Here is a 15,689-nt window from a genome sequence, read left to right on the forward strand (position 1 = left end):
GCTAAGTGTACGATAACACCCACATATTCGTTTGCTGTGTTAAAAAAATATCGTTGTGTCCAATGGATGCCAGTAACTGCTAGCTTTACACACCCTGTAAATAAAGAATCTTCTAGTACGTAAAGGTCATTGTAATGTTATCCTAGATGTTGTCCATTTAATGCAGCATGGTCACATTCTATGTACATACCTATCACTATGTACCATGAGACTGTTTTTATTATTATTACTATCATTATTATTAGTTATCGATGTATGCTTAGACCCTTCCCTCCCCCTCCCCTAGTACAAACTCCCTTTCCCCTTATTTATGTAAAGAAAGAAATCACCAGTGAACAGGCTCCTATTCGTGTCTAAATTGGAGAAGAAAAACCTAAAGAGGAATAATATTGTTTGTAAACATGTAAGATTTTTAAACGATATCGCGTAAATGTAAGTACTTGAAATGTTTTTTATTTCTGGATGAATGTACAAAATATTTTTAACTGGTAATGTTATTAAACCATGTCTGTATTTATAAACTCATACAGCCAGTTAAACTCTGTTTAATTATAAAATATAAATATTTATCACATATAATTTGGTTGGTTTCATTTCTGGCCTTCTGCTCCCCTTTGATATATCCATCTCGGTCGGGTTCGGGTTCAGGAATATCTCTTGGAGCATTAACTGCTTTATTTACCTTATCTTTTATTGCGTTCGGATACCTTAAATTCTTATGAAAATACTCGCGGCAACGCGTACATTCGATCAGGCACAACTTATGTAAGTGAAAATTTGTTTTGATGCCTTCCTTTAACGAAAATTGCTATAGGAGTAAATGGTCATAATATACAAGGTGTGAAAAGGAATCAGTGGTTATTTTTCAGTATATTTAAATTTAAAATCCATGACAATCTTATAATAAGATCACAACAAAAATGTGAGGTTTTTTAAATGTATAAGAATTAATCGAATTTGTTGAGTTGCATGAGAATGTATTGAAAAATTCCTAGTACTGCAAATGAAAACCCAAGTGGAAACCATCCGGCTTTTATCCATGCCCAAAGTGTCAATCTAAAAAAAAAACGATTTCAAAAGATCCTCAATTTTAGGGCAATTAATAGAGGTTTTGTTTGTGACAAAAATATTGGTAGCAAACGGACTGTGCAATATCATGCATCAATCAAAATCAATGTCAAATCAAAAATATCAATGTGCTTCATACAAAAGACAGTCTGCAGATATATGCTTATATGTTTCCTACTTCAATTTACCATTAATTAATTTTTTTATAAACATTTTTATGCAAAAACGCATTTTTTTTCTAGGTTTTTGCTTATAAAACCTAAACCAACGAAGCAATCTGAATTTGTAGAGAATCGACATAAGGATAAAACGAGACGTCGATCGATCCGATGGGATAATTAGAAAAGAAGAAAACCCGGAAAGATCGGAAATTCTTTTTTTTTTTAATTCATTACCCCGACATTTTTTAAATTGTTCTTTAAGTGTGCACAAAGCAGGCGCTGTCGGACCATTAGTTTTGGCACAATTGCAATTTGAAATTTTTGGTACACTATTTTGCAAAATTTTGGATGCGCTGGAGGAATTTTTCACCTATTTCGCAGCATTCTATCAGAAACGTTTTATAGTATTATAGTTCTACTTTTAAAATCTGTCTTTTATACAGGGTGTTTCTAAAATAGGGTTCCAAACTTCTGCTGCGTTTATAACTCATTAAAATAAGCCAAAAAGTTCCTATTTACATGTGCCCTAAAACGCACCCTTTGGAAGTTATATGCTCTTAAAAGGGGTCAAACTTAAATTTTCCACTCACCACTTTTACTAATTAAACACTGCAAAGCTCAATTGACAGTTTATCAATAACTTAAATTGTTAAGCGTTGTGGCAACGTCAGTCTTTTATTTGCCATGGTAAACAGATTTTTGTAATTTTTGGCCTAATAACTTAAAGAGCAGAGTAATTTTCAAACTCAATTTACTCGAAAACAATTGGAAATATCGATTTGGACAAAGATAATATTTTTTACGTAAAATTGTTAAGATTTTATAAATCTGTAGAGAAAATTGTAAAAAAATTGAAATAAAAAAATTACGGGCCGAAAACCCCCTTTACCAACCTAAATGGGACGCATATGATTTGCATGTCGAAAAACGGAGTAGAGTATGTTATTTAACGTAAAAAGTTATGTAAGACCCATAAATTTTTTTCTATTTATTTGCGACCGTTTTGTCAATAACAGAAAAAAAAACAGTTTTGTTTGAGCCCTTTTAAGGCCATACAACTTCCTCCTAAGGGTGCGTTTTAGGGCACATGTTAATAGGAACTTTTTGGATTATTTTAATGAGTTGTGAACGCAGCAGAAGTTTGGAATCCTATTTTAGAAACATCCTGTATGGATGGCACAGTCCGTTCGCTATTAGTATTTTTGTCACAAAATCACTGAATTTAATCCTCTATTTCTTTTTAAAAATTTCTTACTCGTAATTTTTTGTTGTTTCATAAAAAGGTTTGGTCTCGATCAATCCGGACTCTATTATATTTACACTTTTTAAAATGTGATCTTCTACATCAGTTTTTAAATGTTCTATTTTGTGGACGACATCTGCACCTTTAAGAACCTACAAAACTATTGTTATTCGTTGTAAATAAAATAAAATCAGAATACTTTTCCAAAGACCACGTTCTTTCCGTATAACCAAGGAACTGGCATGGTGGTTATGAGAAATTGGCAACCATTGGTGTTGGGCCCTGAAAAAGTTTCAATTCCTCACATTTTAATACAAAAAGATTAAAAAACTGTTACTAGGTAGGTATATTGCTTTTATTAGTTATACAGCTTTGGCATTTTTTAATTTTTAGTCGTAATTTCTGTTCCTTTGCTTTAAATTTACTTTTAACCTGTACCCAACTTATATGGCAGAATCTTGAGGTCCAAAATAGATTACTACTTGGATCTAAATATTTTAGAATCGCTCAGTATAACTTACCATTGTTAGCCATCATAAGTAAACCACTAGATTCTGGTTCTATGTCAAAGTTTTCGTCATCAAAATATTCTCCGTAAATGCTTATTGAACCTGAACCATCGTTGTTAACAATATCACCACCTAAAAAAAAAAATATTGGTTCAGTCGCATAGAAATTCTTTAATTTCTATGGGAGAACAAGTTTTTTGTTATCTCAAATATTCTAGTGTCATATTATTTGCTCACCTTGAATCATAATCCTTTCGATAGCTGTATGGAATTTGGTTCCATCGTATCTCTTCCCCTCTATCCCTTTAATGGCGATTTGTTTAAAATTTTCACAAGTTACTGGAGCTACTTCTCCGAACAGGCCAAGAATAATTGTTCCCACGTATTTGTTTTCAATACTGACGTCGAAATATATCTGGTCAGTTACTTTATATTCAGAGAACTAAAATAAAACACAAAGGAATGACAACAATTTAATTTTGGAGAATTAACATAAAATTTTGGTTTCAGTTCAAATATGAAACACCATATTTTTGTAAATGGTTCTGCCTTCAGCAATTAAGAATATTTTTCTCCATTTAAGTACGATCCACTTCTAATTTTAACCATCCCGATACACATGTTGCTTCTAAAAATACCTTGTACCCGGCTATTATTTTCGTTTTTCTCGTCTTTTATGAGGCAATTCATCTTAATAATTGGAAATTAAATTTATAGCCCACTGCGGCCGTAATTCGAACGTAAAAGATACCATATAATCTTCATGTAAATGTTTTTCACTCACCTCACCGCAGCTCGCTATCAGGAGAATCACAAGAACACCATAAGGATTATTTAAATACATTTTTTCAGGAGGATTTTATGGTTATTCACACGATTGTTATACGTACGAACGGCTGTATCGATTTTTAGATCTCTTTTCTTTGTAATTCAATTAGTCGGCTGTAATTGCGCCATATAACAAACCATTTCCGCACTATCTGGCGCCAATTAAAACGAAATTTTTTAAAAAACAACCACAAAATACGAGAAAAACGTTTGTTATCCGGTAGACATAAAATTATTTTATAGTTCTTTAATTAACAATTCACAAAATTAGTTCCAACTTCCCTTCAGTGTTCAAATTAATCACAATTAACACAAAACAATCCAATTATTTATAATCAACGAACATTTTGAATACAATTTATAAAAACCAAAGAAAAATATTAATAGTGGCAACTACCTTCATGTTCACCATTTTAATATACAAATATTTTTGTTTTCTTATTATTTCTAATAATAACGGGAATGAAAAATCTTCAAAATGTATTTAATTTGAATATCTAAATGCTTGTTTTAAACAATTAGTTTTATATTCGCCATCTGTGTCATAATACCCCAACTTGACAGTATGAATAAAATAGCAACCTGTAGCAGTAAACTGTGTATAACGAAGTAGTAAATAACTCCTCAACAGATGTCAGCGCTTATGGTAAATGTTACAAACGTCAAAATTAATGTGTAAATATAGGTTAAGTCTGTAGTATTTGTCAACAAAAGTGCTTTCAAAATGAACGAAGAAATAGACGATTCTGAATTTTATCATCAGGATTTCACCACAGCTTCGGAGTGGGAAATATTTATAGCTCGTTTGGAAGAGGTGATTAATCAGTGGAAAACGGAGGATCTTAAAAACGAACCTGCAGTCGAAACACAAAACATATGGGATATAAGAAACGAAAAGGTCAGTTTTGCAGACTTTGATTTCATTCTAAGCCTGCACAGGAAGAAAGTGGAGACTCCGGATTCCTCAGAAAGCAGCGATGTGAACGAAGAGAAGCAAAATAAGAATCCTATTGATTCCTTGTACGATTTTCAGTTGTACGATGAAAACAATACCACGGATGCATCTTGTTTATCAACCTGGTATGGTATAAATGAATTTATAGTTCTCTCGCCTTTTAATAATGTTGGTGTTACCTCCGAGAGCAAAATTAAAATACTTTTAAGCTCAGCGTATGTAGTTGCGAGTAATTTAAATTGTGAGGTGCCGATCTTTGTTCAGATTAGAGAAAAATGGCAGAGATGTTTTTTGGGAGTATACGAGGGTGATGGAATCAGAACAAATTTCGAAATGGTACATTTAAAAAGAGGCCCTCCACATTGTCAGTACCTTACAGGACTTTTAGATCTATTTAAAACGAAAATAATGTCGCCTTGTACCATCGACGATATTTTAGTGTCTGTGCAACAATCTTACACGTTAACGGATTTTGGCAACTTCATTTGGAAACAAGATTTTCTCAGTGGTGATAATTTTGATGTGGAAATCTTATTCATACTACCGTTCGGGGTGACAATCGATCCTATCAAGGCACTTATTTTGAAAGCTACATGGAATCACTTTTCTGAACACTTACTTATTGGCAGTGAAAATTACTCAGATTTTGATCCGATGGTTGCTCCCAAGTGGTCTTGTACCACTAAAATCACCAACGAACCGCTTTGTTTGCTCGGAGAATGTTTGTCCGAGTTCTTACAAAATCTAAACAATAATTCAACAGTGTTTGATGTGCTTGGAGATTTTACTGCCGTTTCTGTGCCGGAAAATAATCCACTTGATGTGCTGACTGAACCCTCCGTTCCGAATATTTCCGGGTTGTTAAGTAGAGCCGCTAGAAGCTCCCTGGGTTTTAATCGAAAAGGAACTCAACCGATTACAGATTCTGTATTTGTTTCGTTGCTGTACTTTTTGTTCCCTGATGCCGATGAGAGCTCGAACTTTCCTTATGGAGGAAAAGATGAAAGGGAACCTTCTGAGAAGAGGAACCAGGAAAACGTAAGTAGAAAAATTTTGCTTCACTTAAAGACAGACAGTGATAAAAATTTAATATTTAACGTGATGTAATTAAGTATTTTATTGCAAAGAAGTAATTCGAAATACGTGATTTACTAAATAAAAGAGAAATGGGTAGGAAACTACAAGTGGTGTGGCGCCTTTCGGATAACAGAAAACAGATGGCGCTGTAGTATTTCAGCGCGACAAAATGTGTCTCAATCCAAAAATTGATAACGGAGCTGTAGGATTTCAAAGTTGAAACAATAAATAACATTTTTTTAAATATTTTTCGACAACTTCGAGCTAATTTCGTGAAATTTTCGTATACGGTAGTTTTTGAGAGTTCATTATGCAATACGTTGATATTTATATCTATTACAACAATTAATTCTTAATAGTTTTTTAATATAAAAAGCAAAAATTGACGTTATATGTGATCGATCTAGGATAAAATTCAAAATAACCTGCAATCTATTGTCAAATTTTGGAATTCAAAATAATAAAACAGGTAAAACTCTGAAAGTGCTTTTACACATTTCGGATAGCAGACAGTAGATGGCGCTGTATGTAGCACGATGTACGACATTCCCTAATAAATAGTTTTTTATTATTTTTTTACCTACAGTCAAGTAGAATAGAATTTCTTTTAGCTATGGGCGTAGCCAGGGGGGGGGGGCATGGCCCATCTTGGAAAAAAGTCTAATATCGTCTATTATATCGGCATATCGGTAAATCGCTAACTGCGTGACCTTTTTTTTTGGAATGAAATCAGAACGTGTTCAGAGGTTTTTGAAATATTATTCGGCGAGTTGCTGATTGCGAAAGCCCATCCCAAGCAAAAATTCTAGCTACGCCCATAGAATTATCTGACTTAAGTTGCTAAGACTGTTGTGAATTTTAGTAAACCCTACAGACTTACGCATTATTTTACTGTAGGTGCTGTTCAAAAATTTGGACGACGAATTCAAAGGCTTCAAAACGTGCATCGTCGACTCCCTCACCTGGCGACTATCAATTGTTTTAGCGCACGCTTTGCAGTCCCTTGGTGGGATTAGAGCTTTCGCCCACGTCTGGTACGAGTTTGTCCAGGAAATGCGCTACAGGTGGGAGAAGAGCATGCCGATACCGGGGTGAGTTTTAATTAAATTTTAAAGTTCCGTATTTCATACAATTTTTTTTTCATGAAAATTTACTTATTGAAAGTTATTGATTGAGTTTAATTACCTGCAAAGTAAATATATGTCATACCTTAAATATTGAATAATTAGTCCGCTGTAGTTGTTTCCCATGATATCAATAGAAAAAAGGATATATTGGGAATAAATGGTTTGTATCTGCTGATATTCAAATATAAAGACTACATTAAATATATTTATTTCTGACTTGTAAAAATATTTACAACAGAATATATTTTTGTTCAACTTTTACATCGAATAAATAAGTGTGGAGTAAAAATCGTGCAAAAACTTATATTAGCAACGTTTAGAACAAAATACGTGTACAAATATATTTTGTAACAAACGTCGACTGTCTTTTAGTCACAAACATATTTATTATTATATTTACAATGTTCTCTTCCTCACGGAAAAGGTTTACAGACTAAACTCAAATTTGAGCAAGAAATTATGAGTTAGCACACAAGAATTATCTAGTATATAAGACCATACTTTTGACATTTACTACATAACAAATAACTAAGTTCAGTGGTTCTTATCAATTATTATTTACATAGGCCTTTAGGTAGAATCTTTCCTGTAAGAATAACCTAAAGTGTATAACCTCTTGTATAACCACATGTTACTAATATGTGGTATAACTGTGCAGATCAGTGGCGTACACAAGATGGGGGTGGGGTGGGTTTCTTACCAAAAACAAACGTATTCAATAAAATGTTAAAGATAATAGGGTGGCCTCGAAATTATGACTGTTGAGTAATATTTAAAAAACAAATATTATTAGAGACAGTTTCTTCTACGGCTATGACTGTAAATATTAATACATACTAGGTTAAAGTGACACATTGATGAAAAAACTCTCTTGGCAGTATAGCCTATCATTGTTATTAGCGCGAATAAATTAAAAAACAAAAAGAAAATTAAGGTTAGTTTTGGTTTTCGAAATATCCATCAGTTACAGTACAAATATAACCGTACTTTTTTTTCTTGACAAAAGTGAACTTATTATTTGAAAATTATTATTTTTAAGTCCAGGAAAGTTAGACATAAAAAGACGGAATAAGCGAACATTTTTACTCAGATTATTTTTAGAAAAGTGTAGGTTTTGAGGTCAGAAAACATAATTATGTCACACATGTAACATACAGCGTTTGTCATATTGACACATGATTTTTCGCGTTTTTTGACAAAAGACTGCCAATATCTCAATGAAGATGCATTTTTTCGAAAAAAGGTTTCCAATAAAAGTTGTCCAGAATTAATTTTTTTACAAAATTGAAACCCATGAAAAATTTCGATTTTCCCAATATTTTTCCCGTATATTTTTAAATGAAGTACAGATTATGTGAAAATTAATGTAATAACAGAAGTAAATTAGAGAAAAAAAAATTTCTTGGAAAATTTCAGTCATTTTATAAGGTTTTCGATGGTGTACGTACAATTAATTATGCGCTTTTTAACATTTTCCAGAAAAATATGTTTTTTTTTTAATTTTTGCGACAGCACTAAAGCAGTTTTACATAAGAAACCTAGATATGGAAGCTCATAAAAAATTGTTAAAAATAATAAATAAAAAAAGTTGTTTTTAATTATGAATAAATAAAAAAAATTATATTGATATAATTTTTTTTATTATACCTTTGCAGCTCCAGAAAATTCCTATTGTCATCATATTTAAATTTTCAATATCATTATAGTACAAATTTTTATTTTTTAATATTCAAAGTAAAAAAAATTCAATGAAAATAGATTTTTCTGGAAAATATTAAAAAGCGCATAATTAATTCTATTGTACACCCTCGAAAATCTATAACATATTCAAACCTCGGAAAACTATGTAAATTTTTCCAAGAATTTTCCGCAATTTTCTTTTCTCTAATTCACTTTTGTTATTTAAAAATGAGTTGACCATAATTTCTCCAAAACGTTAATTTTCACATCACATTTTCACGGGAAAACTATTGGGAGCAATTTTGTAGGAAATTTAATTTTGAGCAACTTTTATATGAAACTGTTTTTCGAAAACACGCATCTTCATTGAGATATTGGCAAAAAAGCTCAGAGTAAAAAAGTTCGCTCATTTTTTTTAAATATAACTTTCTAAGATTTTGTTTGCATTTGTATTTCTTATGTACTTTAATATATTTTTTGTATTTATTGGTGCTATAACTGTATTAAACTATGTTTACCTATATATTCTTCTATATTTAATTTATGTTTATTTATTATTATTTTTATGTATCGACCTCGTTCAGACTTACGTTTTCTATACCTTTGATTAAAATTCTTTTTAAAAACGTGTTCAACGTTCACAAATTACATTTAAATGATATTTCCCTTTTAGCTCATAGTAGGTGGTAGATAATCAACTGTTTTATTTTATGGACACCATATTGATTTCTTATAAGGTCAAAACAACATACCGGATTAATATTTTTTCTTTATTTAATAATATAAAACACCAGCATGGCTTCCACAGGAAAAAGTTGACTATCGTATCTCTAAAAACAGTGAAATACCGTAAAAACCTTAATATCTAAGATTAAATACGTATCGTCATTTAATAGATCTCTGTGAGTGTTACCAGTTTTTTTTTTAATGTTACCGAATTTCTTTGAATAGGCTTCAGTTTGACTAGTGTAATAACTATCCCAGGAAGGGTTCGCAGTTTCAATATTGTGTACGCCACTATACAGTGTACACCTTGCTGCTAGCAGCCTTTGTCTCAATGAGACACTTTAATACTAAATTATTTAAGAGACTTCATATTTTGTAACATAGTTGGTTTGAAAAGATCACAGTTTTTTAGCGATCATTTTCCCCATGAAAAGAATATACAAGGCGTTACAAGGCGTCTGTCGAGCCAATATATTGTCCAAAATTTCTAAATCAGTAAATTGTACGAACGAATTTTTTTTAAATACTTTTGGCGTCGTGTAGGTCCGAAGATTTGATGTCAGGTGAAGTAGCTACTAATATCTTCATGATGAGAACTCAGTTCTAACATTGAGCAACGACTACAACGTCTTATAGGGGCACCAGGCCGTTTCTGGTGGTCGGATTCCGAGCCATATAAATTTCCATGTCGTGGTCGGTCCAGTTGTCCGAGTTATCACAATAATTGTTCAGGGTGTGCGTCGATCCCGCCGTGCTGTACCTGCTGCTGGGGCGGTGGTGTTCGCGCGACCTGGACCTAGGTCTGGAACGTCTCGTGGACGAAGCGGCCGATTGGGCGGGGGCGGCGTGGTGGGGAGCCATTCTGGTAGACATCCTCTCGGATTGCATAGCTAGGGATTGCCTGGATTGTCGGAGATCTGAAAAGCGATGGTGTCAGTCCGGGTTAGTCTACATCTACGGGGTGTCTGACTTAAGGCGGATTCGTTCGTAACTCTTATAGACCAGGGTCGATAATTTTTGAAACCAAAAAAAATTATAGTACGATGAAACCCATTGGAAAAGAAAGAGAATATAACAGAAATGAAAGGAAAAATAATTTACGGGCGATCTGAAGCCGGGAAGGGGTAGGGGGTGAGTTTTTAAGGGTAAAAAACGGTTTCCCTTGATTTCCAGAAAAACTAAAAGTCTTATGGAAAAAAGTTAAATGGCAAAGTTGTAGGTAATAAAAAGATCTACAACTTTTGTATTTACACTTTTTTCACATAACCTCAAAATTTATGTGAAAAATTCAAATAACCAAGTTTTTGGTTTTTTATTTTTATCTTTTACAAAAAAATTTTTTTTTCACGAAATTTGGTGAAAACTTACCTATTTATGTCCCAAACACGCTGTAATTTTTTTGATTTGAAATATTTATTTTTTCACCTTATTTTTACTTAATATCGAAAAAGCACCCTAATTTTCAATCGAAAATTCTCACGTCAAAATATCTGCTTTTTTAAAAACGTCGGTGGGCTTTTTCTTCGTTGAAATCTCTACTTTCTGATGGTGTAAAAAAAATATACATTACTATGGTAAGTTTTCTCAGGAAATGCAAAGAAACGAACTAGAATCCGAAAATTTTTTTCTAATCATTATGTACAATTTTGAGCTATTTATTAAAATTTACACTTTAATTACTCGAAAAACGTAAGATTCCATGTTACATTGATAAACAAAAAAATTACAAGTCGAAATATACTATTATAATTAACAACCAAATAAGTTAATAAAGTTAATATTTAATAAGACATCTACAATATTTTGAGAAAGTTGTAGAATCTTCTTTCGTTTCTTTGCATTTCCTGAGAAAACTTACCATAGTAATGTATATATTTTTTTACACCATCAGAAAGTAGAGATTTCAACGAAGAAAAAGCCCACCGACGTTTTTAAAAAAGCAGATATTTTGACGTGAGAATTTTCGATTGAAAATTAGGGTGCTTTTTCGATATTAAGTAAAAATAAGGTGAAAAAATAAATATTTCAAATCAAAAAAATTACAGCGTGGTTGGGACATAAATAGGTAGGTTTTCACCAAATTTCGTGAAAAAAAATTTGTTTGTAAAAGATAAAAATAAAAAACCAAAAACTTGGTTATTTGAATTTTTCACATACATTTTGAGGTTATGTGAAAAAAGTGTAAATACAAAAGTTGTAGGTCTTTTTATTACCTACAACTTTGCCATTTAACTTTTTTCCATAAGACTTGTATTTTTTCCGGAAATCAAGATAAACCGTTTTTTACCCTAAAAAACTCACCCCCTTCCTGACCTCAGATCGCCCGTAAATTATTTTTCTTTTCATTTCTGTTATATTCTCTTCCTTTTCCAATGGGTTTCATCCTACTATAATTTTTTTTTTCACTTTTTACCATTTTTGAAGGCTTAAGCACTGGTCTATTATAGTATTATTAGTAAATAAGAAAAAATTGAGTTATTCCTGTATTTTTAAAAACGAAGCGGAAGTGTTCTTCGATGGAAACTATTTATTATATTTCTTCTTTTATTCATTCCATTTTGTCTTGATATATTCGTAATCTAATAGTGCTTATAAAAAGAAGGATAATTTGTTAATCAATATACAGTGTGTACCGCACTCTTGTAAACTTTTTAATTGTTGATTTTTAAAAAAAAGTTATTTTTAATAAAAAGTTTTGCTTATCTTGGGAAGCCACGAACAGTAATCAGATACGTAATAAAATATATAGGGCGTCCAAAAAGTTTCAAAATGTAATATTTTTCTTAAGCAAAATGCCAAAAATTAAAGGCACTTTGCTTAGCGTAAATTTCACATTTTAAAATGTTTTGGACGCCCTGTATATTTTATTATACAGGGTGTTTCAGAATTAAGTCGGCAAACTTTAAGGAGGTATTCCTCATAAAAAAAATAAGAAAAAAATCAAGTATAATTTTTTTTCCGGAGACGCTTCATTTTCGAAATATAGGGCATTAAAGATTTTTAAAAAAATTCGAATTTTTTTAATAACTTCTAAATGAATCAAGCTATTTAAGCCAAATTTGGCATGACACATCTTCTTATAAGATACCATTTTTCCAAGTAGAAGTCCCGCAAGCAACCAGTGGCGGAGTTATGGGGACTTAGACTCATAAAATTATTTAAAAAAAATAATACTATAATACTATAATACTGTAAATAAAAAATGATGCTGTTTTTAGATAGACCAGTTTGTTATTGACAAAAAGTGTACATTCACTTTTTTTCCTAAATCTTCCGAAAAATCAATTTTGCCATGAAACTATAAGAGTTATGAAAAAAGTGAATGTACACTTTTTGTCAATAACAAACTGTTCTATCTAAAAAACAGCATCATTTTTAATTTAGAAGAAAAAATTCGATTTTTTTTTAAATCTTTAACGGCCTATATTTCGAAAATTAAGCGTCTCTGGAAAAAAAAGTATACATGATTTTTTCTTATTTTTTTTATGAGGAATATCCTTAAAGTTTGTCGACTTAATCCTGAAACACCCTGTACATTTGGTCTCTGACTATGGTTTCCCAAGAGAAGCAACACTATTCATCAAGTATAACTTTTTTTCGAAAAATCAATAAAAAAGTTTGCAACAGTGCGGTACTCCTCCTCGTACAAACCGATCACGAGCCGCTACTGGTATAAAATTTTTGTTTAAAAAAAATTATCACATATAGATAACACCGAAAAGACATATTTCAGATACTTTCCCAGAGTTGCGAAGAAACCATTTTAAGTTAGATACCCTATACGTTTTCAAAAAAGTCACTTGGCCATCTCACTTTTTTTCTGTACATTTGCCACGTTCCGCGTACTGAGCGTTTTACCATTTAACGTGAAACTCAAAGTGCGTGTTCATTGAAAATCTACTGTTACCTTGCCTAGAAGCCAAAAGGTTGTTTGGGAACGCAGTGGCTGTCAAATACCTCCCGGAATGGTTCGAAAAACTATGCTGAGATTGCCCATCAGCTACAGACCTTGCTTTGTTGCCTTTCCCTCCGAAATGGGCCCTCATCTCCTCCAGAGATGGCGGTTGGTCCACCGTGTACATCCTCGGCCGTTGGCTGTGCGTGCTGTACCCCGACACTTGGTCCCAATCCTAAAAAATACATATTTATCACGATTTGCGATCTACGCCGGGTACATGCGTTTCCGACTACCTTGCTGGTATTGTAGGCGTTCAGCGTGGCCAGCGACGACAGCGGTTCGCCAGGACTAGCGGGAAGCCCCGCGCAACAGTTCACCGGCAACCCAGCGATGGGTATCCCGTGTTTCATGCCGAGTTTCTGCTGGTGGAGTTCGTGCAACTTCCTGGATCGCCTCCTGGAGGCGGCTATGAAGACGATTACGGCCACGACGATGGTGCCGCAGATAGCGGCGCTGGCCGCGATGGTGATTTTGTCCATGTTGGAGGAGGCGGAGGAGACGGTGCGCACCTCGCGGCATTGGCCGTAGGGGATGGTTTCGGGGGTCACGTTGATCTCCGCCAGGGATACCACGCACACTATGATACATTCCTGGAAAAATCATAAATTCGAATGAGGAAAAAAGCTGTCATAAAAATGTATTCAATTGTTCCTAAAATCGTGATATGAACAAATTGTGTAAAAATTCGACATTTAGACTGTGATTATTTTTACAATTCTGAAATTATTACCAGCAAATTGTAGATTTTCCCAAACTTTCAAACAATATTGTATGCAAGTTTGATTTAATTTGTTCCTATCACGATTTTAAGAACAATTGTGTGAATTTTTATGACTGTGTTTTTTATGTAGAAAGTTCCAAATCAAAATTTCATATTTCAAAAAAACTTGTGTGCAAGTGCCTCATGGGAAAATAATAGGGGTAGTTCATGTAATGTTTTTTAATTATATTTAAATCGGTTAAAGATAAAAATGACAACATGTGTACACGAATAAATATCAACTATGCGTTTAGAATAATTCGCAAACGGTTTCTTTCTGAAAAGCAGTGTCGCCGATACAGGTAATTGGAGGGGTACAATTGAAAAAAAGTCAATGTTAGAAGTCAAAATTTATTACATTTCTAAACGGTTCTGTAAACCCTAAATCATACTACAAAAAAAAAGGTATATTTGTCGAAATTCGGTAGCATGTACCATTTTCAAGAAAAATGAAGTTGCATTTTTTTGCTCACATACTATTAAATTGAAAGAGGACTGAAGACATTTAACTACCAACAGTATTTGCATTTAAGACTATAATTTTAATTTCTTGCGTATAACATGAAACAGTTTACAATTTAAGTAAAACATTTTATTAACTAAAAAAAAATAAAAATGTATTTTAAGTTTCAGCTTGTAAACTAACATTTAAAAAAGTAAATCAAAATAAACGGATAATGGTAATTAATTATTATCTATTAAAAAGAAACAATTGTTGAATGAACTGAAAAGTTGACGGACATGAATGTTTAAAAAAGTGATAAAAACAGAAAAATATTAGGAAACAGACTCGGACACATACAGAACAAAACAGCTGCACAATTAAATAAATATGCAAACTCGAAATATTACCGTAGATGCTGAAATTGTCCCCCATTTGCTTCTATGCAACTTAATTTTTCTCGAAAATGGTACATGCTACCGAATTTCGAATTTCGAAGTATACCTTTTTTTTGTAGTATGCATTAAAGTTTACAGAACCGTTTAGAAATGTAATAAATTTTGAATTTTAACATTTTTTTTCGATTGTACCCCTCCAATTACCTGTATCGGCGGCGCTGCTTTTCAGAAAGAAATCGTTTGCACATTATTCTTAACGCACAGTTGATGTTTACTCGAGTACAAATTTTGTCATTTTTATCTTTAACCGATATAAAGATAATTAAAGGAAAACCATATGGAAAGTAACAATTTCAACACACTGTATCTCGAAAACAAGGCGTCTAAGAAAAAAACTTTACATGAACTACCCCTATTACTATTCCATGAAGAACTTGCACACAAGTTTTTTTGAAACATGAACGGGACATCCTGTATAATTGTGATTACGTAAGTTTTACCAAATTCGGGTTATTTTATAACTCTCGATTATATTTAGAAATTTCTAAAGATCACTGAACGACATTTGGCTAACATTTGTGTATAAAATTACGATTCTGATGACTAATGAAAGCGGTTTAAAAAGTTGACATTAAAAAAAATTAATTGACTATCTCAAATACATCCGATACCATTTAACATATGTTTCTTCTTAATGTAAACAGAGTGTGTGTGAAATTATTTTTTTTAATCAAATAAGTAGTCGACTTTGCAATTT

General features: G+C 32.4%; 3 protein-coding genes across 4 annotated transcripts in view; 1 reads left to right on the forward strand and 2 right to left on the reverse strand.

Moving 5' to 3' along the window:
* Nucleotides 1-914: 914 nt before the first annotated feature.
* On the reverse strand, nucleotides 915-3,825 carry LOC108904750 (peptidyl-prolyl cis-trans isomerase, rhodopsin-specific isozyme-like). The gene is made up of 6 exons (XM_018707419.1): nucleotides 3,766-3,825; nucleotides 3,219-3,423; nucleotides 2,994-3,113; nucleotides 2,672-2,754; nucleotides 2,485-2,624; nucleotides 915-1,056 (listed from the first exon to the last, which is right to left on the reverse strand). Exons 1-6 carry the CDS (start codon nucleotides 3,823-3,825, stop codon nucleotides 948-950), a joined length of 717 nt encoding a protein of 238 aa, XP_018562935.1. The 3' UTR covers nucleotides 915-947.
* Nucleotides 3,826-4,497: 672 nt separating this feature from the next.
* LOC108904754 (rab3 GTPase-activating protein catalytic subunit-like) lies at nucleotides 4,498-6,936 on the forward strand. Its single transcript, XM_018707424.1, has 2 exons — nucleotides 4,498-5,802; nucleotides 6,739-6,936. The coding sequence occupies exons 1-2, from the start codon at nucleotides 4,534-4,536 to the stop codon at nucleotides 6,934-6,936; spliced, it is 1,467 nt and encodes a 488-aa protein (XP_018562940.1). The 5' UTR covers nucleotides 4,498-4,533.
* Nucleotides 6,937-8,731: 1,795 nt separating this feature from the next.
* Nucleotides 8,732-15,689, reverse strand: part of LOC108904760 (vasorin) — a 60,355-nt gene continuing 53,397 nt past the window's right edge. Inside the window, exons 4-6 of one of the 2 annotated variants that reach the window (XM_023455256.1) lie at nucleotides 13,566-13,922; nucleotides 13,282-13,504; nucleotides 8,732-10,291 (exon numbers count right to left, since the gene is read on the reverse strand). In XM_023455256.1, the coding sequence (XP_023311024.1) occupies nucleotides 10,005-10,291; nucleotides 13,282-13,504; nucleotides 13,566-13,922 (867 nt within the window). In that variant the 3' untranslated portion in view covers nucleotides 8,732-10,004. The remainder of the gene's footprint in view (nucleotides 10,292-13,281; nucleotides 13,505-13,565; nucleotides 13,923-15,689) is intronic. The other variant, XM_023455258.1, reaches the window with a different exon arrangement.

The sequence above is a fragment of the Anoplophora glabripennis genome, unplaced genomic scaffold (genome assembly GCF_000390285.2).
Source record: "Anoplophora glabripennis isolate ALB-LARVAE unplaced genomic scaffold, Agla_2.0 scaffold171, whole genome shotgun sequence".
NCBI classification, from domain to species: Eukaryota; Metazoa; Arthropoda; class Insecta; order Coleoptera; family Cerambycidae; genus Anoplophora; species Anoplophora glabripennis.

Bases quoted from the DNA above. Each gene is read 5' to 3' on its own strand.
- LOC108904750 (XM_018707419.1), bottom strand. From the start codon at position 3,825: ATGTATTTAAATAATCCTTATGGTGTTCTTGTGATTCTCCTGATAGCG. The intron at 3,114-3,218 runs GTGAGCAAATAA...TTTTTTTTTTAG, and splicing joins CGAAAGGATTATGATTCAAG to GTGGTGATATTGTTAACAAC. The intron at 1,057-2,484 runs GTAAGAAATTTT...TTTTTTTTTTAG, and splicing joins GAAACAACAAAAAATTACGA to ATTGACACTTTGGGCATGGA.
- LOC108904754 (XM_018707424.1), top strand. From the start codon at position 4,534: ATGAACGAAGAAATAGACGATTCTGAATTTTATCATCAGGATTTCACC. The intron at 5,803-6,738 runs GTAAGTAGAAAA...ATTTTACTGTAG, and splicing joins AGAAGAGGAACCAGGAAAAC to GTGCTGTTCAAAAATTTGGA.